This window comes from Microcaecilia unicolor, chromosome 9, assembly GCF_901765095.1.
Source record: "Microcaecilia unicolor chromosome 9, aMicUni1.1, whole genome shotgun sequence".
Taxonomy (NCBI): domain Eukaryota; kingdom Metazoa; phylum Chordata; class Amphibia; order Gymnophiona; family Siphonopidae; genus Microcaecilia; species Microcaecilia unicolor.
Window position 1 is genome coordinate 60,947,923 of NC_044039.1, and position 21,782 is coordinate 60,969,704.

At 47.5% G+C, this 21,782-nt stretch overlaps 1 protein-coding gene across 1 annotated transcript in view; it reads left to right on the forward strand.

Annotated features, from left to right (window-relative positions):
• The window catches only part of TMTC1 (transmembrane O-mannosyltransferase targeting cadherins 1), a 1,359,696-nt gene that overhangs the window by 637,064 nt on the left and 700,850 nt on the right, over window positions 1-21,782 (forward strand). Inside the window, 1 exon segment of the mRNA XM_030213674.1 lies at window positions 1,058-1,247. Coding sequence (XP_030069534.1) covers window positions 1,058-1,247 — 190 coding nt within the window.

Sequence of the window (21,782 nt, forward strand, 5' to 3'; positions counted from 1 at the left end):
ATTTCATGGTTCCAGCATTATGGAATTCTTTTCCATTAGAGATTTGAGGAGAATTAAGTTTAAAACGCTTTGAAACTGCAGTAAAAACATGGCTTTTCCAGGAGTCGTATAACTCCTGATTCACCTGGATTGGTCGGAGCTGAGCACCTTTCCTGATGTGAATGTCTACTTTCCTGCTCAATGACTGTATTTGCTTTTTATAATGTGTTTTTAGTCTGTACATCACTTTGCTCTGTGGTATGTAAATAAAGACGCACAAACAACTTTCTTTACTGGGACCTTTATGCATAATGAGACGTCATATTTTTATTTCCTTCTATCTCAGTGTATCAGTAAAATGCCTCCCATTCCATAGGGCCATTGAGGCCTTTACGGGCATTTGAATCCATTTTTTACTGCAGATTGCTTTTTTAGGTATCGATTGGGGGGGGGGTTAGATGAGGGAGGGAGGGAGGGATTAGCTGGGGGGTGTGGGGATTTCAGAGGGTTTGGGAGGGGAAGAGGGGGTTGGAGGTGGTACATGATTAAATATGTAAGCAGAACTAGTTCTTCTGAATTCTGTTAATTTCCAGATGTTGGATTTTCGCAAATGTTATGAGACTTTTAGATTAACAAACGGTTGTTTTTGTTTATGGTCGTAAGGACTTATATGTCAGTTTTTGACTGAATTAAGTGATTACCCTTTGCTTGTTTTGTTTGCTGTGTGTTATGTATTTGTTCTATTACAACAGATGCATATATCATTAATGTATACATATGTGAGTTTTACGCTAATTTATGTATTATATTTTGGAAATTTAATAAAATTTTAAACTTTAAAAAAAAGATACTATGTCATTATTGTGTGCTAAAATGAATTTACATGTATTATTTATCTCTGGTCCCACTTTATGCAGTGGGACATATTTATTAATAATACACATTAACTGCATTAGCACATGATAACATGGTAATGCACTTTAGTAATCTAGTCCAAATGGTCTTTAAAAGAAATATACAAACATTTATGAGTGACATATTTGTTCGTTCGTATTAATTATCTGCATGTTCATTTCAGGTTTCTTACATATTCTTACCTCCTGGCTTTTAATGCATGGCTTCTACTGGCACCTATTACCCAGTGCTACGATTGGCAGGTCGGAAGTATTCCTCTTGTTGACTCAATCTGGGATATACGAAACTTAGCCACACTTCTACTGTTTGTTGTCAAGGTCCTTATGAGCCTACACTGTCTGATGGCATCCAAGGTATTTTTTTAAAATAACCTTGCTACAAGCTGTAAATGTATCAAATAAATAAATTTAAAAAAATTAGTACCTGAAATTATAGCAAATTTTATAAAGCTATAACGTCAAAATATGGATCAAATGCTGTACTTTGTAAAATGTGATAGAAGGTCAGCAGCCAGTGTATTAAGAATATGGTCCACTGCTCTCTATTTTACTGTTGGGATGTTTGTATATGTGTATGAGGGATGGTGGGAAGGGGACAGTGAAAACAAAGGTTGACGGATTTATATTTTTGGTGATGTTATTTTCTTATTACTGTCAGTTGTCATTTCCAAAGAATGTATGTATTCCTACTTATCAATGCTATAGGAATTTCACACTAAAAATATCCAAATAATTCTTCAGGGTAAATTCCTGTTGCACTATGAATCTTTACTAAATTTCTAAATGTCTTTTTTGTGTGCTCATAAAGCTTGAGAGACTAATACAAACCTACAAAGGTATTTTTCACTTTCAGTCCTCACTTGTATATTCATTGCACACTTTTTCAATTTTTAGTGCTAATGTCCAAATTTTCAAATGTATATTAGTCATTAAACTTTCTAATAACTTACCTTGATTGTTTTCTTTAGGGGTGGAAAGTCTTTTGTTCTCTCCAATATTTTTTGGTAATGAATTTCACACTGGCAAACGTGTTTAAACTATGTTATGTTATTGTTTCAGTGTGTAGGCCATTATCTACACTGGGCTTAGCGTGCCCTTACTTGGGTGTTTTCTGCACTCCAAGTCCATTTCTAGTGTGGCCGTAAAATAGTCTTTTTTTCTAATTGTTTTCATTCACTAATGTTACCATCAGCATGTGGCCATTTTACAAAAATAATGCAGGAGCACTTACCCCCTCCTATTTTGGAGGTGGTAAGGGCTTCTGCATTAAGCCTGCATTATTAAGTTAGCACATGCTAGTGTCAGTACGCTAGCTGAATAGCACTTCCTTTTTTTTTTTTTTAATTCTTTATTAATTTTGCTTTAAACAAAGATAACACACTTTGAATGATACATCAATGTTTTAAATAACAACTTTCAAGTAAATTATTCCAAATTTTAAATTCCAAAAGGAATTTATATGAACATTGATTTTCAGGAGTCCACAAATAAGAGAGAATCCAAATATCACCAAAGGAAGTTGGTTAAAGTGGAAATAATTAACATTTAAGTTAGAGCAGGCGGTTTCTAAATTTACATCTTAACTATATTTCCAACATTTATTTGGTCAGTTCTTTTTCCCATGCATAAGTAGAAATCTAGACAATTGTTCAGGTTCATAAAATATATATCTATTATTCTTGAAAAAAATTAAACATTTGCATGAAAACCTTAATTGAAAGGTAGCTTCTATTTCCACAGCTTTCTGCTTCAATTCCAGAAATTTCTTTCTCCTTTGCTGAGTCCATTTAGAAATATCTGGGAACATCAAAATCTTATCTCCCATAAATTGAGGCTGTAAATTCTTAAAATACAATCTTAATAAAGCCTCTTTATCTTGTATAAAGACAAAGGATATTATTAAAGTAGCACGAGTTTTAATTTCTTCCTGAGATTGCTCCAATAGTCTGGATACATCCAAAGATTCAGAAGATGCTTGTAACTCAATAGGGGACGATTGAGAATTTTTCCCTTGTAGTTTAAGGTAATATATTTTTTGCAGTGGAGGCAAAGAGTCCTCTGGATATTTGAAAATCTCCTTCAAAAGTTTGTTAAACAGCTCTCTAGCAGACATATATTGTGTTTGAGGAAAATTTAATAAACGTAAATTTAAATTTCTTGAAGAATTTTCTAGATTTTCAAGTTTTCTGTGAATAATCAGACGATCTCCTGCTATTTGAGATTGCTGTTCTTGAGTTTTCACTATATCAGTTTCCATTGCAACTTGTTTAGCAGAAATCACTTCGACTTTTTCTTTAAGGTCTTTTACTTGTCTAGAATTATTCAATGAAACCGAAATAAAGGAAGTACAGACCTTATGTAGGGCTTCAAGAGCCGTCCAAATAGAGTCCAGGGATATTTCCTGGGGTTTCGCCAGGGGCTGAATCGCCATCGCGCATAACGAGGCTTCCTCCTCGAGACTACCGTTCCGGGTCCCCCTCGTTGTTGTTTCTTCTAACGCCAATCCTGGCGAAATCTGGATGTCCCCCAACAAGGTCAGGTCTTCTGCCATCTTTTTCAACGGGGTCTGCCGTCCCTTCGAATCTATACCTTCACTCAGTAATTCAGCCCCGTCTACTTGTGGCGGTGGGGGAGCTATAGGTCCTAGCGGGCTGAGCGAAGTTTCGCTCTCCAAGCCGGGGCTCTTCCCCGCCCCGGCAGCGGAAACGCCCGTCGGCGTAGAAACCAAAAAAGCAGAGATAGAAGTTTGGCCCAAAGAGGGGGTCTCCAGCCTAGAGAGGGACGGTCCCTTCGGCTTACCCTTTCTCTTTGGCATGCTCGTAATATCAAAAAGAGAATAAGGAATGAAACTCAAGCAGAGTGTTCCACTCCTGCTTCCTGCTCCAGCTGAATAGCACTTCCATGCCCATTCTCCGTCCCCTCCCAAAAAAAATAATAGCAAATAGCACGTATGGTAAAACTAATGTGGAACACTTTAGTGCGTCCTGCGTTAGGTCATTTTTGCTGCATTAGGTGCATGAGCGTCTAACGCAGCTTAGTAAAAGGGCCCCTAATTCTTTTAAGGTAGAAAATGTTCCGAAGTGCATAAAATTACAAAGAATCCCTAAATACTGTCCCCAAACTGAAAGTAATCCAAATAGTCTTGGAGCTTTACTTCCTTCCCTACCTGTGTCAGTTTGCCTCATACCTATGTATACATATGTATATAATTTTGTAGTTCTCAATGTGTATTTTTTTTAATGTATGTTCTTTTTGTTCCCTGCCCTGGATAATGGTGGGTTATATATAATAAAATCTAGTCTAAACTGTCTCTTAAAGATGTGTATTTCTCCCCAGATAACGAGCACCCCCAAGACAGCTATCTATTCTGCCTAATGAGAATATTTACAATTATTACTGATATAGCATTATACAACATTGTAGTGTCAGGCAGCCCTAAGAATGTTCAAAACTGAGCAGCTGCCAATCGCAGGGCAACATGTTTAATATTTATTTTTATTTATGTGGGTTTAGCTCCCACTGCTAGCAGTAGCTCAAGGTGAATTATATTCAGGGCTAAGTCAGTCAGATTTTCAGGATACCCGCAATGATTATTCAAGAGATTGATTTGTATGCACTGTTTCCACTCCATGCAAATTTCTCTCATGCATATTCAGTGTGGATATCCAGAAAACCTAATTGACTGGGGTTCCCCCAGGATAGGTTTGGGATCCACTGATTTAAGTTTTAATGAAAGGTTATGTGACTTGCCCAAGGTCACAAGATGTTGCAGTGGGACTTGAATAGGGTTTCCCTGGTTGTCAGCCCAGTACTCTAACCACTAGATCGCTACTTAATCCATACACTAACTGCAGTTAGTTACACCTATTTAGGTGATATAAACTACACTGTGTTGCAAGGGCGAACGGACAGTGGTCGAGGCCCCTGGGCAGTAAAGTTCATTGGGGCCCCCTCTGACCGCTGCCCACAGCCCCCCACACACTACAGCCACCCCCCTCCCCACCGCCGCAGTTGCTGCCCCCCTCCCGTACACCCTGAGCAAGTGGACTCTCCCTGGTCCTACCATGAATGGCCCTGGTGGTCTAGTGACTTCTTGGGGGGGCATGAAAGAACCCCACTCTTTTCTGCCTGCTATCTCTACTGTGCCCGGTGCCACCATGTTTTCAAAATGGCTGCTGAGACTTACCGCGGTAGTCTCATGGGTCTCGGCGGCCATTTTTAAAACATGGTACTGGCTCCATCAGGCAGACTTAGAGTAGTGGCAGCAGGCAGGAAAGAATGGAATTCTTTCTTTCCCCCACAGAGGCTACTATACCACCAAGACCTTCAAGGTAGGACCAGAGAGGGCTATAATATGCGGCGGTGGGCAACCAGGCAGAGCCTCTGGACACCCTAGATCCTCTGGGCCCTCGGGCACTGTCCAGTTGCCCGAATGGTCAGTCCACCCCTGCTGCATTGTCTGCTGTGTTAACAGTTAATGTACAGTAGCTACAGCCACATTAACTGTAAGACACAGTCCCTGCCCATTCTTTGCACCATTCCATATTAATGGTTAAAGTAGAAATTAGCAAAAGCGCTACATTAATTGTTAGTGTGCATTAACTGCTGTGTGTACAGTAGACACAGTTTAATAAATAGGCCCCAATATTGGGAGAAAAAACTTCAAAAGAAAGTTGGACAAGTTTTCATTGGGTATAATAAGGTAGTTAGGTTGTATTAAAAAAAAAAAGCACTGTTCTGGGAACTTAATCTGATCTCAATATTTGGGATCAGAGAAGTTTTTTTTCCAAGTGTTATATTAAATTACATTAAAAAGGCCTTATAATCCAGTTACCATTCAGGCTCAAAACAGCTAACAATAAGGAATTACATCATAATAAAAATTATTTGTAAAATCAGCACAACAACGATTAAAAGACGCTGAATAAAATGACATCAGATACCCTAACATCATTTCAGGGCTAAACAAAAGTTTTCAATAGTTTTCCAAAGCAAATATACTCTGGAGGAGTGGCCTAGTGGTTAGAGTGGTGGACTTTGGTCCTGGGGAACTGGGTTTGATTCCCACTGCAGGCACAAGCAGCTCCTTGTGACTCTAGGCAAGTCACTTAACCCTCCATTGCCCCAGGTACAAATAAGTACCTGTATACAATATGTAAGCTGCATTGAACCTGCTATGAGTGGGAAAGCACGGGGTACAAATGTAAGAAAAAATAAAATAATAGATAAAGGAAGAGTGTTCTAGATTAGTGCTGCCTGATAGGATAATGAATTGCCTAACAACTTATGAGATTTTATGGATTTCGGGGATGGAAATCCCAGCAGTAGTTTCTCTCTTGTATTTCTTGAGGATAAATCTGTCAACAGTTGGAAATGATCTGCCATATATGTAGGTAATTCTCCATATAAAAACTTATAATCAAAGTGTTGGGGTAGGACGTGTTGTAAGGAGCACTACAGCTGTTTCCTTATCTGAGGGAGTTTTTCCACAGGACTAAGCCTAAGCATCAAGGCAAGACTAAGGGGTCTCATCTCCTATTCCTCCTTCATACCAGACTGCAGTTATAGCTTACATGGTACCGTCTTTGCAGGGCATTGCTGCTGTCGAGGCTAGGAAGAACACCAACTTGGCGAGTGATACATCACTTAGCCTGCTAAGTCCCCAAATCCCACCATGTCCTGTGTCGGCGAGTGTGCTTCAACAGAGCAGTATGTCCATCCTTGTCCATTGATGCTCCTCTCTCCCCTTCCCTCCTCCATCCATCCATCTATATCCAGCAATTCTCCTCTCTCCAATGCCCTCCCCTCCCATCCATCCATGTCCATCCTTGTCCATCGATGCTCCTCTCTCCCCTTCCCTCCTCCATCCATCCATCCATATCCAGCAATTCTCCTCTCTCCAATGCCCTCCCCTCCATGTCCAGCAATTTCTCCTCTCTCCCTGAGCCCTGTCCTCCCATCAATGTCCATCCTTGTCTATCGATGCTCCCCTTCCCTCCTCCATCCATCCATCCATATCCAGCAATTCTCCTCTCTCCAATGCCCTCCCCTCCATGTCCAGCAATTTCTCCTCTCTCCCTGAGCCCTGTCCTCCCATCAATGTCCATCCTTGTCTATCGATGCTCCCCTTCTCTCCTCCCTCCATCCATCCATCCATAATTCTCCTCTCTCCAATGCCTTCCCCTCCATGTCCAGCAATGTCCCCTCTCTCCCTGGGCCCTGCCCTCCCATCCATCCATGTCCATTCTTGTCCATCGATGCTCCTCTCTCCCCTTCCCTCCTCCATCCATATCCAGCAATTTTCCTCTCTCCAATGCCCTCCCCTCCATGTCCAGCAACGTCCCCTCTCTCCCTGGGCCCTCCCCTCCCATCCATCCATGTCCATCCTTGTCCATCGATGCTCCTCTCTCCCCTTCCTCCTCCATCCAGCCATCCATATCCAGCAATTCTCCTCTCTCCAATGCCCTCCCCTCCATATCCAAGTCAATTTATCCTCTCCTCCCTGAGCCCTGTCCTCCCATCCATGTCCATTGATGCTCCTCTCTCCTCTGCCCTCTCCATCCACCATATCCAGCAAGTCTCCTCTCTCCCCTCCCCTCCATGTCCAGCAATTTCTCCCTCTCTCCCTTGGGCCCTGCCCTCCATCCATGTCCATCGATCAATGCTCCTCTCTCCCCTGTCCTCCCACTCCCTTGTCCACCTGCCCAACCTCTTCTCTGGTTTAATCTTGTATTTAAATTTACCTCCGTCGCAGCAACTGCGCAGCGTCAGTGAAAGCACTGCCTGACGTCTCCAGCCTTCCCTTCGCTCGTTTGTTCCCTCTCAGTGTCCCGCCCTCACAAGGAAATGACGTCAGAAGAAGGCGGGACACTGAGGGAACAAACGAGCGAAGGGAAGGTTAGAGACATCGGGCAGCGCTTTCACTGACGCTGTGCAGCTGCTGCGACGTCGGAGGTAAATTTAAATACAAGATTTAAATCCCCCCAGGGTGGCGCGGGTACCGGAGCAGCCAGGAAAACCAAAGGCTGGGTTGCTGTCGGGGTCCAGGAGCTCAGGTAAGCAGCGCGAGGGTAAGCATGGCGCGGTGGCGCCCTCCTGCCATGCTTACCTCGCTTACTGGGTTAGACCGGCCCTGGTGCCAAATTTGTTTTGTGCCAAAAATTGTTTGAATTTAGACAAGCAGCAATGTCGGTGCAAGTTATCAATTGAGATTTTCATGTAAGTGTGTAATTTCATTACAGAATGTCCGGTATATTTTCTATGATGTATCTCAATTAAGATTTTTTTTTTTTGGAAGGAAAGGGTGCTCATTTTGCTTAATATTGTCCTAGATTCTCAGTCATTAATTATTGCCATCCTTACAACAAATTACTTTCTTACGCATTATTATACGATGCTCTAATGTGGCTGTGCCACATGAACTTTATCTTACCACAACATCACTTTGTATTTGTTCACACCGGAGTCTGCAAACGCCTCTCCGGTACTATGTAAGCCACATTGAGCCTACAAATAGGTGGGAAAATGTGGATACTGTTATGACTGTGCCCCTGTGTCATGCTCTCATTCATCTCGCCCCCTGGTGGGCAGACCTGGGGGTCGCAGTGGACTGTCTGTGGTTTCCCGGTTCCAGAAGTCATGCCGGTCCGGTCCGGTCCGGATTTTCTAGCCTGCCAGTTGGTCTTGAGACTTTTTGGAACTAAGCAGTTTTCATACCTGGTGACCTCCCTGGCTCTTTGCCTTTATTAACCACCTGGAAGCTTTCCTAGTTTGCCTTGCAACAGAGCTCTTCAGAGGTGTGCCTTCGGCGATTGATTGTTGCTGTGCTTCCTTGCTACTTTCAGTTTCTGCCTCTCTCTGCCTTTGAACCTTTGCCTGGACCTGGAATTTGGCTTTGCTTGCCGCCTGCCTTTGAACCTTTGCCTGGACCTGGACTTTGGCTTTGCGTGTCGCCTGTCTTTGAATCTTGGCCTGGATCTGGATCTTGCCTTTATTTGCCTGCTCACAGTGCTGCTGGGTTTGTGGACTATCTTCCTGCTCTCTGCTGTGGCTTCTGTTCTGGACCTGCCGCTCCAGTCCGGAGGGTACCGGTCTGTCTGGGTTCCGCCTTGTTCCCGGTGGGTGTTCCTCCTGCCGCTGCCACTTCTCGGCAGTAGCCCAAAGGCTCACTATCTAGTGTTTCGTGTGAAGCGTGACAGATACAAATATAACAAATAAATAAATATGGTTTTACTATATGACTTCTCCCCCCAGACTTGTGGACTGTAAGATGTAATTTGTTCTTCCAGATTGGAATTGGGTTTTGATTTCCTTATGGTAATTGCTGTATTTCCTTTCAAAGTTCTATCTTTGATGTTAAATTGAAATGCATAAAAACTTACAAGCAAAAACACAGACTTTAAAATTTAACCTAGCTTCAACCAGGAGTCAATGTAATCTTATCAGTAGGGAAGTTATTGAATCATATTTAGACGCAGAACAAATCAATCTGGCTGCTGAATTTTGAACCAATTGAAGTCAAGATTTCTGGAACTTGGTACAACCTAAGAAAATAACATTGTAATAGTCCAACTGTGAAAGGACTAAGGATTGAACAATAAATCTGAACACTTGTAGTTAAAAAAAAAAAAAAACTTTCTAACTGCTCTCAATTTTTTTCAGGAGTATAAATGACTTACTAATAGTCTTATCTACTTGATTTCTCAACGTGAGAAGACTGTCCCCTTCCACTCCAAGGATTTGTGAAGAAGTTTCCTATTTATAATTCAAATCTGTTAATCATAAAGTCAGATATATATCCTGCAAATCTGGTTTCTCAATCCAAATAAATTTTGTGTTAGTTTGATTCAGTTTCAGTTTCTGAAAAGTAACCAGTGGTGTGCTGGAGCTGGCTTGCGCCAGCTCTACAGAGCTGGTTGTTAAATTTAGAACAATTTTGCAAGCCGGTTGTTGTGCTGTTGGGTGGGAGGTTTTTTTTGTATAATTTTTTTTTGCGAGCCAGTTATGCTGTCAGCCAGGACTTCAGTTGTTTTTTTTTCATAAATTGCAGCGGGAGTAGACTGGAGGCACGCATGCCCAAAGAACACATCAGGTGATTTCTGATATTGGTGCATGCATGGTGTCAACCTTACCCTGTCTCGTGCTGCATGTGCACTGCAGGCAGGAGATGTCAGTGTTCTCACCTCAAGCTGCAGCGCTCCTAATCACAGCCCGTGGTCCACTCCAACCCAACAACCTCAACTTAGCTGCCCAGCTGCTGCCCTCCTGATACTTCTGATAGATTTCAGCCGCCTGCAACCTCCCCGCAATCTGAGAGGTTGAGAGGAGAACCTGGGTAAGATATAAGAAGCAGTTTGTCAGAATTAGGTTAATCTCTGTTTCCACTTCCTCGCGCAGCCATCATCCAGACAGTATACTCAAAACAAGGCAAGCAAACCTATGAGCTGCTGTGTAGAGGTTTAATTGACAGGAGTGGAAGTGAGCCTATCTAGTCCACTGTAAGCAAGGAAGCCAATTTGCTTAATCTCTGTTTCCACTCCCCGTGCAGCTGTCATTGCCATTCACTCAAAACAAAGTAAGCAAATCTGTTGTTGTTCTTTATTGTTGGTCCATCTGTAACAAGTCTAAAGCTGTTTCAGTTGGATAGTCAGTGCCTTAAAAGGTGGAGGACAAAAGATTTTTTTTATACATTGGACAGCTTTTTAATTTTATTTGAAAGCTTCCCATATGCAGATGTAATAAATATCATTCTAAACCTGAGGGATCAAACCCTGAAAAACTAAAGCAAAAAAGCTGGGTTTGAAGAATTATTTTGTACATAATGTACAGTTTTTTGTTTTTGCCAAGTCCTGCCAGCCAAATAAATAAACTTCTGCCACTCCCCGCTACTTGTTTCCTGCTCAGAGCAGCATGCCGGGACTTCTTGTGTATGCTCTGAGAACGCACAAAAATTCCTGGCATGCTGCACAGAGCCAAAAACAAGCAGCGGCAGTCCGTTTATTAGGTTGCAGGGCTTAACATCCCTGCCAGCAAAGGAATGCCTAGCGTGGGAGGGGGGGAGAAGTGTGTTGGGCCCCCCCCCAGTCTACCCCTGGGTCCCCCCCCCCCACCCACCCAAATTGCAAGGCTGGCTATGCCCGGAGAGAGAGCCTGTTGTTAAAAATTGACCCACACACCACTGGAAGTAACCCAATTCTCTGTTATTCCAGACAGTGTAATAATTTCAGTTTATAGTGTGTAGTCATAGGGAGTGGAAGGAAAACAGTAATGTCATCAGTATAAACATATGATTGAATATTTTTCATCTCTAGAACTACCCCTAAAGACTGCATCAAAGTGTTGGATAGGGTGGGAGAGAGAAAAGCCTTGAGGAACACCCCAGGGCTTAGATAGTTCTCCTTTTATTTATAAGAGCTCTAAAAAAAACTCCGAAACCAACTGAGAATCCAGTTTTAATTCCAAATTCATTCAGGATATATATATATAGCAGTAATTAGTGGTAGGCCAAGTCAAAGTGAAACAGGTGGGGAATCAGGAGACGAAAGGCAAATTTTGGTTCCAAACAAGGCAACTTTATTGCTAGCAAGTGAACAGCACCGAGTAGTCTCGGGACACTGTGTGTCATAAATCATCTGACACTTACATTTATACTCCCCTACTGGGCCTGCGCATTTGGCCCCTTACACGTCATAACCGACATGCGCAGTAAACATTTGTAGTTCTTACAGTACAAAATTGTAGTCCCAGTACGTACACACGTCATAACACTGAAATGATACTGGCAAGGAAACGAAACTTAGCAGCTTATTCTTGAACACACAATGCTCCTTTCTAGCACAGGAGATAAGGTTCGTTCGGCTCAGGAATGCAGGGCAGGGTGTCAGCACCCACCAAGGTCGTCTATTCAGATGGCGTTGCTACATGCAAGCTGGTCTTGTATAGGCCTTGCAAACTACTGTTACAAGCTATATGTCTAATAGCCCTGCATTCTATCTTTACATTAGTAAACAGCAAACTTCTTTCGTTAGTAAACAGTAAAACTGAATAAGGCACAAATGTCCAGTGCAGTGATAAGGTGTGGCCAAACAGCCAAAAGCAGAGGTAGAGTGCATAAGTATAAGTCCATCAGTAGGCACAAAACATGAGGTTGTCCTGTTGCTCAGTAATATTCATAGTATTCGAGCAGTATCCGGCGTTCCACTCCTTCATTCCCCCCTTTTGATACTTGAACATCCATCTGGTGGAAAGTATCACCTCCATCCTCCATGAACCCTGAAAAGGAAAGAAAGGACAAGGATAGTTAGCGAGGGAGGCAACAAGCGAGCCCTAAGCCCTTGCGCAGCCGTTGGTTGCTTCGCCGGGGTTGAGACGGAGGGCCCCTAGTGGAATCCCCCCCCCCTTTGTATCCGGTCTTATGCTGACACAAGGGTACTGGCCCAGTAAGTGACTCAGGCGGTGAAAGGTGCACATCAGCCACAAGGTGCTTCCTCGTCAGCTTCATCAGACTGGGGAATGGGGGAGTACATCTGGAGAGCCATAAGTTGGGCAGCAGCACGGCGATCAGCGATGCTTTCCATGGTGGAGCGGAAGCACCTGAAAACCAAAGGGAGAGACAAAGGTATTAATAAGCAGGACAACAAGAACAGGCCACCCATGACGAGGAGGCCATGCAGGCTCCCGGAGGTTGGTAGCCAGTTGGTTAGGGAGGAAGTCCAATCCCACGCACTGTTCCAGGTCTGGACGGGGACGTGGGCTAATTTGACCATGCGGTCAGTTATTTCTCTGATGACATGGCTCTGGTCATCAATCTGTAAGCAGCAATTACTGAGGTTAAACTTGCCACACACCCCGCCCTCCTGGGCTAAGAGGTAGTCAAGAGCCAAGCGATTTTGGTAAACTGCGGTAATGAGCTTAGTGTTCTGTCGAGCTAGGATATTGAGGGCCAGGGCCGAATCGTTGGTAAGGATTTCGAGTACGGCCTGTAGGCGAATAATGCGATTTAGCATGTAGATAGGGGTACGGTACCCGTATGTACCATCTTCAGCCCATGTTGCCGGGCCATAGTAATGAATGATGCGTTCAGGCGGCCACTCGTTGTCTTTCCAATCTCCAATTTGGACTTTGGGCTTGGTATTTGGGAAAGACCGTTTACGTCTGGCAGGGTTATCAGGCCCCTTGTCCACGTATAGGGGGATACCCAAAGTTTCGCCGACTCGCAGGGGCAGAAGGAAAAAACTAGGTCGGACAGTGCCCAATAGACAGGTACCGTACCAGCGGGCCGGGAGCTGTTCATAGGCCCTGCGTCCGCAGATATAGTAGTAGCCCGCCGGGGCTACCCACTTGAGGGAGGCGTTTCCTCCGTACGTCCATGTCGTGTTCAAGGTGGGTTCTGTCCAGATAGGCTCCGGGGCGGGCAGGTTGTCTGTTTGCCACCAGGTCGTCCGGCTTCCATTATACTGAAGAACCCCCGTGCAAGCGGAATCTCCCACTGGTACAGAGTAACGCTTCGATGGCGCTCGACTAGCGCAAAGGGTACCTATGATATTTGTTCTCAGGGCCCATTCGTACGGCTTCGGCCGCTGGGGAAAGGTAATGTTGGTGGTGTTGAGTGCATCCCATGTTTGCTGTCGGATCTCTCTCGCCTCCCAGGGCCATTGTTCACCCATGTCGGTGCCTCCACAGACGAAACAGTTGGCAATTCCTAGGGAGAGGGCAATGTTTTCAGCCAGGTTGAGGAACATATTCCGGGCTTCTGGGGAAATGGGGAATTTAGTCTCAGTCTGTTCAGCACGAGCGATTTCATCGAATACGTCTTGGTAGCCGACGACAGTAGTCTGGTAGTGCGTAGGAGGCTTCGTTTCGATACTCTGATATATGGTAATATATGTCAACGGATCCATCCCTCCGCCGTCAATGCCGAGGCCCCACGTCCCTCTCCATGGCATGTCGTGTCCTCGAATGGGCCAGTCTAGGGACACATAGTTACCAGAACCTCGACGAAACTCGCCCAGGCCGGTGCATCCGGCATATCCTCCTCCCGTATAAGCACATACTCGGTCCCAGCCCGAGGCTCGAGTGTCGCCGGCGCATGGGAGCCAAACTCACGGGGAGCAGCATCTCATGTCTGGGCTGAAGGGGCAGACATACTTGTGGTCGTTAACATATGCCTTACGCCAACTCTGGCTGCCACACTTGCGAGACCAAGGGTGTTTGTCCATGGCGGCACAGACGTCAAAGGTTAGGGTTGCTACAGTTTGGATGCCACCGACAAGGATGCGAGTGGAATTTATGTAATACAGAATGCCATCTCCCTCGACTCCCGGAGGCCCGGCCACATACGCAGGGAGTCCTACGCTGAGGGTGACATTGTAGTATCTCGGCTTGGTAGGGCTATGGCAGATAGTGAGATTTCCTTGGAGGCACCTGTGGAACTGTTGGAGGCCATTCGGAGTGATGAGGGCACAAGTCGGGAGAAGCCGGCAATCGCCTTCCGGGGGCTGGGTCTGGTGAATGAGGGTGGTGACTAGGTGATATCCTCCCTCTATACGATGGCGCACGAGGCGCAAGCATTCAGTGCAATTCAGGCTTAAAGTGGCAGGATAGCTCGGGACTGCACACAGGAGAAGGAAGATGGTCAGCATTATATATGTGGTGGGAGGTATCCGAGCTTTTGTAGCTAGAAGATAATGAGGCCCACGATGAAGGCTGCTATAAACAGAGAGCCAAAAACGCAGTGGGTCCAGAAGCTGAGTTCCTGTTGCTGGGCAGGCATGAATCTGGTGGTTCACGTCGTTCTTAGAGTCAGCCGTAATGGAGCGTCAGGATGTTGGTGCGCAGTCCAACGCTTCAGGGTGCTGCCAGTGGGAGCAGCAGGTTTCAGTCGGGTCCAATGTATCCACACTGGGCTTCCTGCAATTTTAACAGCGGTTGAGGTCGTTAGGAGAACAAGGGAGGGCCCCTTCCATTTGGGCTTTAGGCAGTCAGATTCATCCCACTCTTTTACCCAGACCTCATCTCCTACCCTGAACCGATGTGTGGGACTGGTGAGAACCAAGGGAGCTACTCTTTCAGTGTATTGCTGGATGTCTTGCACTACCTCGTGTAATGCTTTCATCTGTTTCACTAAGGAACTCTCGCCCTGTATCTGCAAGGAGTCGGGAAAAGAGGGTAGTGGTGGTGGCCTAGCATACATCATCTCGTAAGGAGTGAGGCCGGTAGCCTTGGGGGTACACCGAAGATGCAGCAAGGCCAGTGGGAGCAGGTCGGGCCATTTGGCTTTTGCTTCTTGGCATAGCTTGGCTAGCTGGTTCTTCAGGGATCGGTTAGCCCTCTCCACTACTCCACTGCTTTGGGGTCTCCAGGCACAATGCAACTTCCAATCGAGGCCCAGTCTGGTACTGAGCTGTTGTGTTACTTCGCTGGCGAAGGCGGGACCGTTGTCAGAGTTTATTTGCTTGGGGAGACCGTATCTGGGTAGGATTTGATGCAGGAGTAGGGAGGTGACTTCTTTAGCCGTTTCCGTTCTAGTAGGCTGGGCTTCAATCCATCCGGTGTAGGTACACACGGCGACGAGGATAGCTTTGTAGCCTCGTGCCGGGGGCATGTGTGTGAAGTCAATCTGGCAGACGTGGAAAGGGCTGGTGCCTCGGAGAACATGTCCTGGCATAGGGCCGGGCCCCGTTCGAGGGTTGTTCCGGGCACAAGTTGCGCATCGGCTGGAAGCGTTTTTGGTCCACAGGGATAGTTTGTTGATGTAGTAGGTCTTCTCAAGTAGGCGCCCCAGAGCGTCCCTGCCCAGGTGGGTGCGGTCGTGAGCCTCCTTGGCCACCGTCCAGGCCAAGGCTTCGGGTATCCATATGCGCCCATCCTGTAGTATCCACCAGCCATTGCGTGACTCCAGACCCTCTTGTTGGGCCCACTCCGTTTCTTGGGAGGTGTAGATAGGGGTCTCCGTAGGGAGCTGGACGACGAGTACGGGGTCAGAAGGGTGAGAGGAGTGGGGGAGCTGACTTGCCCTTTTTGCAGCGTCGTCTGCCCGCTGATTTCCCCGGGCGATAGGATCCGTTCTCCCAGTATGGGCCCTACAGTGCATCACAGCCACCTTCTTCGGTTTCCATACTGACTCGAGTAATTGGCAGATCTCAGTGGCATTTGCAAGTCCTTTCCCCTCAGCTGTCAGAAATCCCCTCTCCTTGTACAAGGCTCCATGCACCTGGAGGGTGAGAAAAGCGTATTTGGAATCTGTGTAGATGTTAACAACTTTTCCTTCAGCCCACCGGAGGGCTCTGGTGAGAGCTATCAGTTCCGCCTTCTGGGCTGACGTTCCGGGCGGCAGAGCCATAGCCTCGATCACGTGGTCCTCAGACACAACAGCATAGCCAGCTCTTCGAGTTCCCTCTATCACCTGGCTGCTTCCATCGGTAAAAAGGGTGATACCCCCTTGCCAGGGTTGGTCCTTCAGGTCAGGTCTGCTCGAGTGCACAGTGGCCATTACCTCCTCACAGTCGTGGAGTGGTGATTCAGGGGCCGGAAGGAGGGTGGCGGGATTAAGGTTGGTTGTGTCCAGGATCCGCACCTCCGGATTTTCGCACAGGAGGGCTTGGTATTTAACCAATCGGGAGTTGGTCATCCATCTGGGTCCGTGGCTCTCGAGTAGGCCGCGGATGGTGTGGGGTGTGGTCACAAAGAGTGTCTGGCCAAACGTGAGTTTATTGGCCTCGTGTATCAGCAGACAGGCCGCCGCAATGCTTCGGAGACAGCCCGGCCATCCTCGTGCCACGTTGTCCATGCCCTTGGAGAGGTATGCTACAGGGCGTTGCCAGGTGCCGACCAGTTGGGTGAGGACTCCAAGTGCCAATCCCTTCTTTTCGTCGATGAACAAGTGGAACGGCTTAGTCACATCTGGCAGTCCGAGCGCTGGTGGGGCCGCAAGGGCATCCTTAAGGTCCTGAAGGGCTTTCAGTTCGCTTTTCTCCCACCGGAGATCTTGGCCCTCGAGTTCAGGCCCCTTCAGTTTGGCATACAAACTGTGGGTCAGGATAGCAAAATTGATGATCCAAATGCGGCAATATCCAGCGGCTCCGAGGAGTGCCCGCAATTCCTTCTTATTTGCAGGAGTGGGTTGGTCGCGGATGGCTTGGGTTCGGGGGGTACCGAGCCTTCGGGTTCCTTCTCGGAGGCGGAAACCCAGGTATTCGACTTCGATCTCGCATATCTGGGCCTTCTTGCGACTGGCCCGGTACCCCTGGGCTTCCAGGGTTTTCAAGAGGTAAAGGGTAGCTTCTGCACAGTCTGTGTACGTTTCACGGGCCACCAACAGGTCGTCCACGTATTGAACGACCGGCCCGTACTCGTCCTGATACGTCTTCAGGTCCTGGGCAAGCTGGTCACCAAAGAGGGTGGGGGAGTTCTTGAACCCCTGAGGAAGCCGGGTCCATGTATATTGCTGCTTGGTTCCCGTCTGTAAGTCTTCCCACGTGAAGGCAAACAACTTCTGGCTGTCGGCAGCAAGGGGGATGGAGAAGAAGGCGTCCTTCAGATCAATGACACTATACCACTTGGTCTGGGATGGCACTTGAGCTAAGATGGAGTAGGGGTTTGGCACGAGGGCGACTATGTCGGCCACCTGGTTGTTGACCTTCCTTAAGTCCTGGACGGGTCTGTATTCGGATGTTCCTGGCTTCTTAACGGGCAACAATGGGGTATTCCATGCGGATCTGATTGGTTTAAGAACCCCCTGTTGAAGGAGTTTCTGTAGATGAGTGTGCATACTATGCCGGGCTGCATAGGGGATGTGGTATTGTCCTTGGTTGACAACTTGAGCATTCGGTTTGAGCTCAATCCAGATGGGGATAGCGTTAACGGCCAGTCCTCCGGGGTTCACCTCTGCCCATACATCAGGCACTTCATCCATTATGGCTCGCCTCTGCTGGGCAAAAGGGGTATTCTGGTCGTAACGGCAGTCGCCCGGTCCTACAGTTGAGGGAGCGTGTAGTCTCCATTCTTCTCTTACTGGACAGATAAGTGTTACTGGCCGATCTTCAAAGTGAGCTTCCACTTCACCCGTGGTCTTGAACTTCAAGGTGGCCTGGAGCTTACAGAGCAGGTCTCGACCAATCAAGGGGACTGGGCATCCAGGGATGTGTATGAACTGATGAGACACCATCGTCCCTCCGATCTGGACTTGGCGCTCCTTGAGGAGGGGGGCCGCAAGGGATTTCCCGGAGGCTCCCACAATTGGTATAGTCTCTTTCGTGGCTGGGGCTATGGCGGTGGTGATAACAGATCGCTGGGCCCCCGTGTCTAGTAAGGCCTTCATAGACTCTGTCCCCACCCGAATTTCCACCAGAGGGTCAGTGGGGACTCTGCCCTCCCGGTGTCTTCATGCTGTGCTGTCTCGGGTAGCGTCCACAGCCATCTGCCATTCCCTCCGGTCATCCCGTCCTCTATCTCTTCGGCTCCTTCCCCGGCCTCGTCTGGGGGCCCCTGTACGGTCGCCCGTCTCCTCCTCTCTCTGCCGGTCCCATGGTTCCTCTTCTCTTGGGCTGTCCCGTATCTCCTCCGGACAATCAGCCCACCAGTGTCCTTCTTGTCGACAATTTGCACACTGGTTCCGTCCTATGGGGGACCGCGTTCCTCTGGTTCTTCTGCCCCTCCCCTTTGGTCTAGACCTCATCCGTTCTTCCAGCACTGTGGCCAACACATCTGCCTTCTCCCGCATCCGCCTGGTCGATTCCTTTCGGGCCTCCGTCTTCTCTTCCTGGTCGCGATATCCGAATACGCGATCAACTATAGCTTTCAGTTGGCTGAGGCTCATCCCTTCGAACCCCTCCGTTCTCTGTAGCTTTCTTCGTATATCCGGTGCTGACTGGCTAACAAAACTCATAACCACGGTTGGGAGGTTCCTAGGGTCTTCGGGATTTATCGGGCTGTGCCTTCTGAATGCCTCCATAAGTCGTTCAAGGAAGTCCCCTGGACTCTCGTCCTTTTGTTGGACTACACTGTGGATTTTTCCCATGTTGGTAACCTTCTGCTTCCCTTTCTTTAAGGCGGTCAGATACGCCTGCTGGTATCGGCGGATAAAGGTTTGGCCTTCAGCGGTTCGGTAGTCCCACGTAGGGGCAGCGATGGGCGCCTCCGTCTCTATTAGGTTCTGTAAGTTGGCATGGGTCGGGTTCGCATCCCGGACGGCTTGCTCCATATTTTGTTGTAAAAGGCGGCGTTCTTCAGTGGTCAGGGTGTGGGCGCTCAACTGCCTAAGGTCTGCCCAAGTCGGATTATAACTGTATATAATGCCTTCCACCAGCTCTACCAACTGCTCGGGTTTCTGGTCGTAGGACGGCCCATGGAATTTCCAGTTATACAAGTCGGCACTTGAGAAGGGAACGTGGCTATAAACTGTTGATTCAATGGGTTGGCCTCCCCCTTCCACCGGGTTAGGGGTATAGGTGGTAGATTGTCGAACTGGAAATAAGTGGGTGGCTCCCCCTTTCCTACTCGAAGGGAGGGCATTGCGCGGACTCGATTGAGGGAATCGAGTAATGTTCTTCACAACCCGTTTACTCTTCCGTATGGTTGCGGGGCCAGGTGACTCAGGTGAGTCTGGACGGGACATCTCTCCGGCATCCGACTCTGACCCGGAAGCCTCAGCGTTATCCGGGCCCTCCTCCAGGCTCGCGATGTCGGGGTATATCGGGGCATATGGCGGTGGCGCGATGTCATCTTCGTATGCTTCCGCCGTAGCAAGTATCGGGGCTTTTGGAGGCTTCTTTTCGGGCAAACCCTGAACTTCCCCTGGGGTTTTCTTTGAGGGTTTCATTCTAGAAAGTGTGTTGGTCGTACTGGGCGTAGCTCCTGCCTTACCAATGGTAGCAGGGGGCGTGGTCTCAGTGGCTTCAGCGCTAGGGGCGGTAGGCCGTATGGGGGCGGTCCCTGCGGCCTTCGGGACGGCAGCGGTTGCCGAACTTTGGAGAGCGAAGGCATGGGTCGGCAGGGTTTTAAGTTTAGTTTTCCGGCCTTTTCTCTGCTTTACCAACATGAGGGCGGCCTTTTCTACCTTTCGTTGGGCCCAAGCCGGCGGATCCCGGACTACATCCAACCACGCTTCTATGTATGGAATGTCCTCGGGACAGCCTGGGTTTCCCTCGACTATAACAATATTCATGACCGCCGCCACTTTTTCATACTCGAATGACCCTTCCGGGGGCCATCCGGCAATTCCTAGCCCTGGCCACATAAATTGACATCTCTGTATCATCCCGGCCCTGCTACATTTATCTAGGTCGAACACTTCGCTAAAGTGTTCCGTCATTAAATCTAACGGTGAAGACCCACCCCCGCCCATCCTAACCTGAGTGCCAAAGGACAGGTGACGGACAAAGGGGGAAAGGGGCGGTGGAGGAGTAAGGGGTCTCGTTCCACCAGACACAGAAGGGTCAACACTCGGCCTGACCAGGACGCGGTCGCCCGGCCTGGAACTGCAAGCCCATTCACACACTTTCATACGCCACAAGAAACCCTCCCGTTCGCCGCTCGGTTTCGTCGTCGGAGCCTAGTGAGTTTCGGGACCTAGTCGTATACCAATAGTCCGTATTAGTCACTGGCTAAAAGAGGGTGATCACGCCTCTTCTTCGGTCCTTACTGGGCCGGTCACTACGTAGAGTATACTCGCCTGTCCGCCGGGGTCGCAGGCCGCACCGTCGTGCGCTTCTCTCTGAAATGGAAAAAGGTGCCTTGTCGGAACCACACAGCCCCCTCTACGGTCAGGCGGAGTTGATCGGCCCTCCTCCGGGAGATGGACGCTGAAATCAGCGGTGGCCACTCACCACCTTCTCAGGTGGGGGTCGATGACCCGATCCGACCGCAGTGGGGGAGGGGAAGAATATAATCCGATTCCCCTTTCTACTTCTGTCCCATCTGGGTCGCCAATGAAACAGGTGGGGAATCAGGAGACGAAAGGCAAATTTTGGTTCCAAACAAGGCAACTTTATTGCTAGCAAGTGAACAGCACCGAGTAGTCTCGGGACACTGTGTGTCATAAATCATCTGACACTTACATTTATACTCCCCTACTGGGCCTGCGCATTTGGCCCCTTACACGTCATAACCGACATGCGCAGTAAACATTTGTAGTTCTTACAGTACAAAATTGTAGTCCCAGTACGTACACACGTCATAACACTGAAATGATACTGGCAAGGAAACGAAACTTAGCAGCTTATTCTTGAACACACAATGCTCCTTTCTAGCACAGGAGATAAGGTTCGTTCGGCTCAGGAATGCAGGGCGGGGTGTCAGCACCCACCAAGGTCGTCTATTCAGATGGCGTTGCTACATGCAAGCTGGTCTTGTATAGGCCTTGCAAACTACTGTTACAAGCTATATGTCTAATAGCCCTGCATTCTATCTTTACATTAGTAAACAGCAAACTTCTTTCGTTAGTAAACAGTAAAACTGAATAAGGCACAAATGTCCAGTGCAGTGATAAGGTGTGGCCAAACAGCCAAAAGCAGAGGTAGAGTGCATAAGTATAAGTCCATCAGTAGGCACAAAACATGAGGTTGTCCTGTTGCTCAGTAATATTCATAGTATTCGAGCAGTATCCGGCGTTCCACTCCTTCAAAAGGCCACTAGTAAGATCAAATTGTATTATTAAAGAGCAACATCCCTGATTCAACATCTGATTATGAAGAGCATTCAGCAAGCCCAACTCTATTTCTGTTCTGAACCCATTTTGGAACCCATACTGGGAAATATGAAGTAGATGAAATATATCTCAAGTAAGAGTCCAATTGACTGGTAACCCATTCTTGTATAATTTTAATCAGTAGGAAAATTGAGGGAACTGGACGATAATTGGTAACATAAGAAACATCACCCTTTTTATTCAGT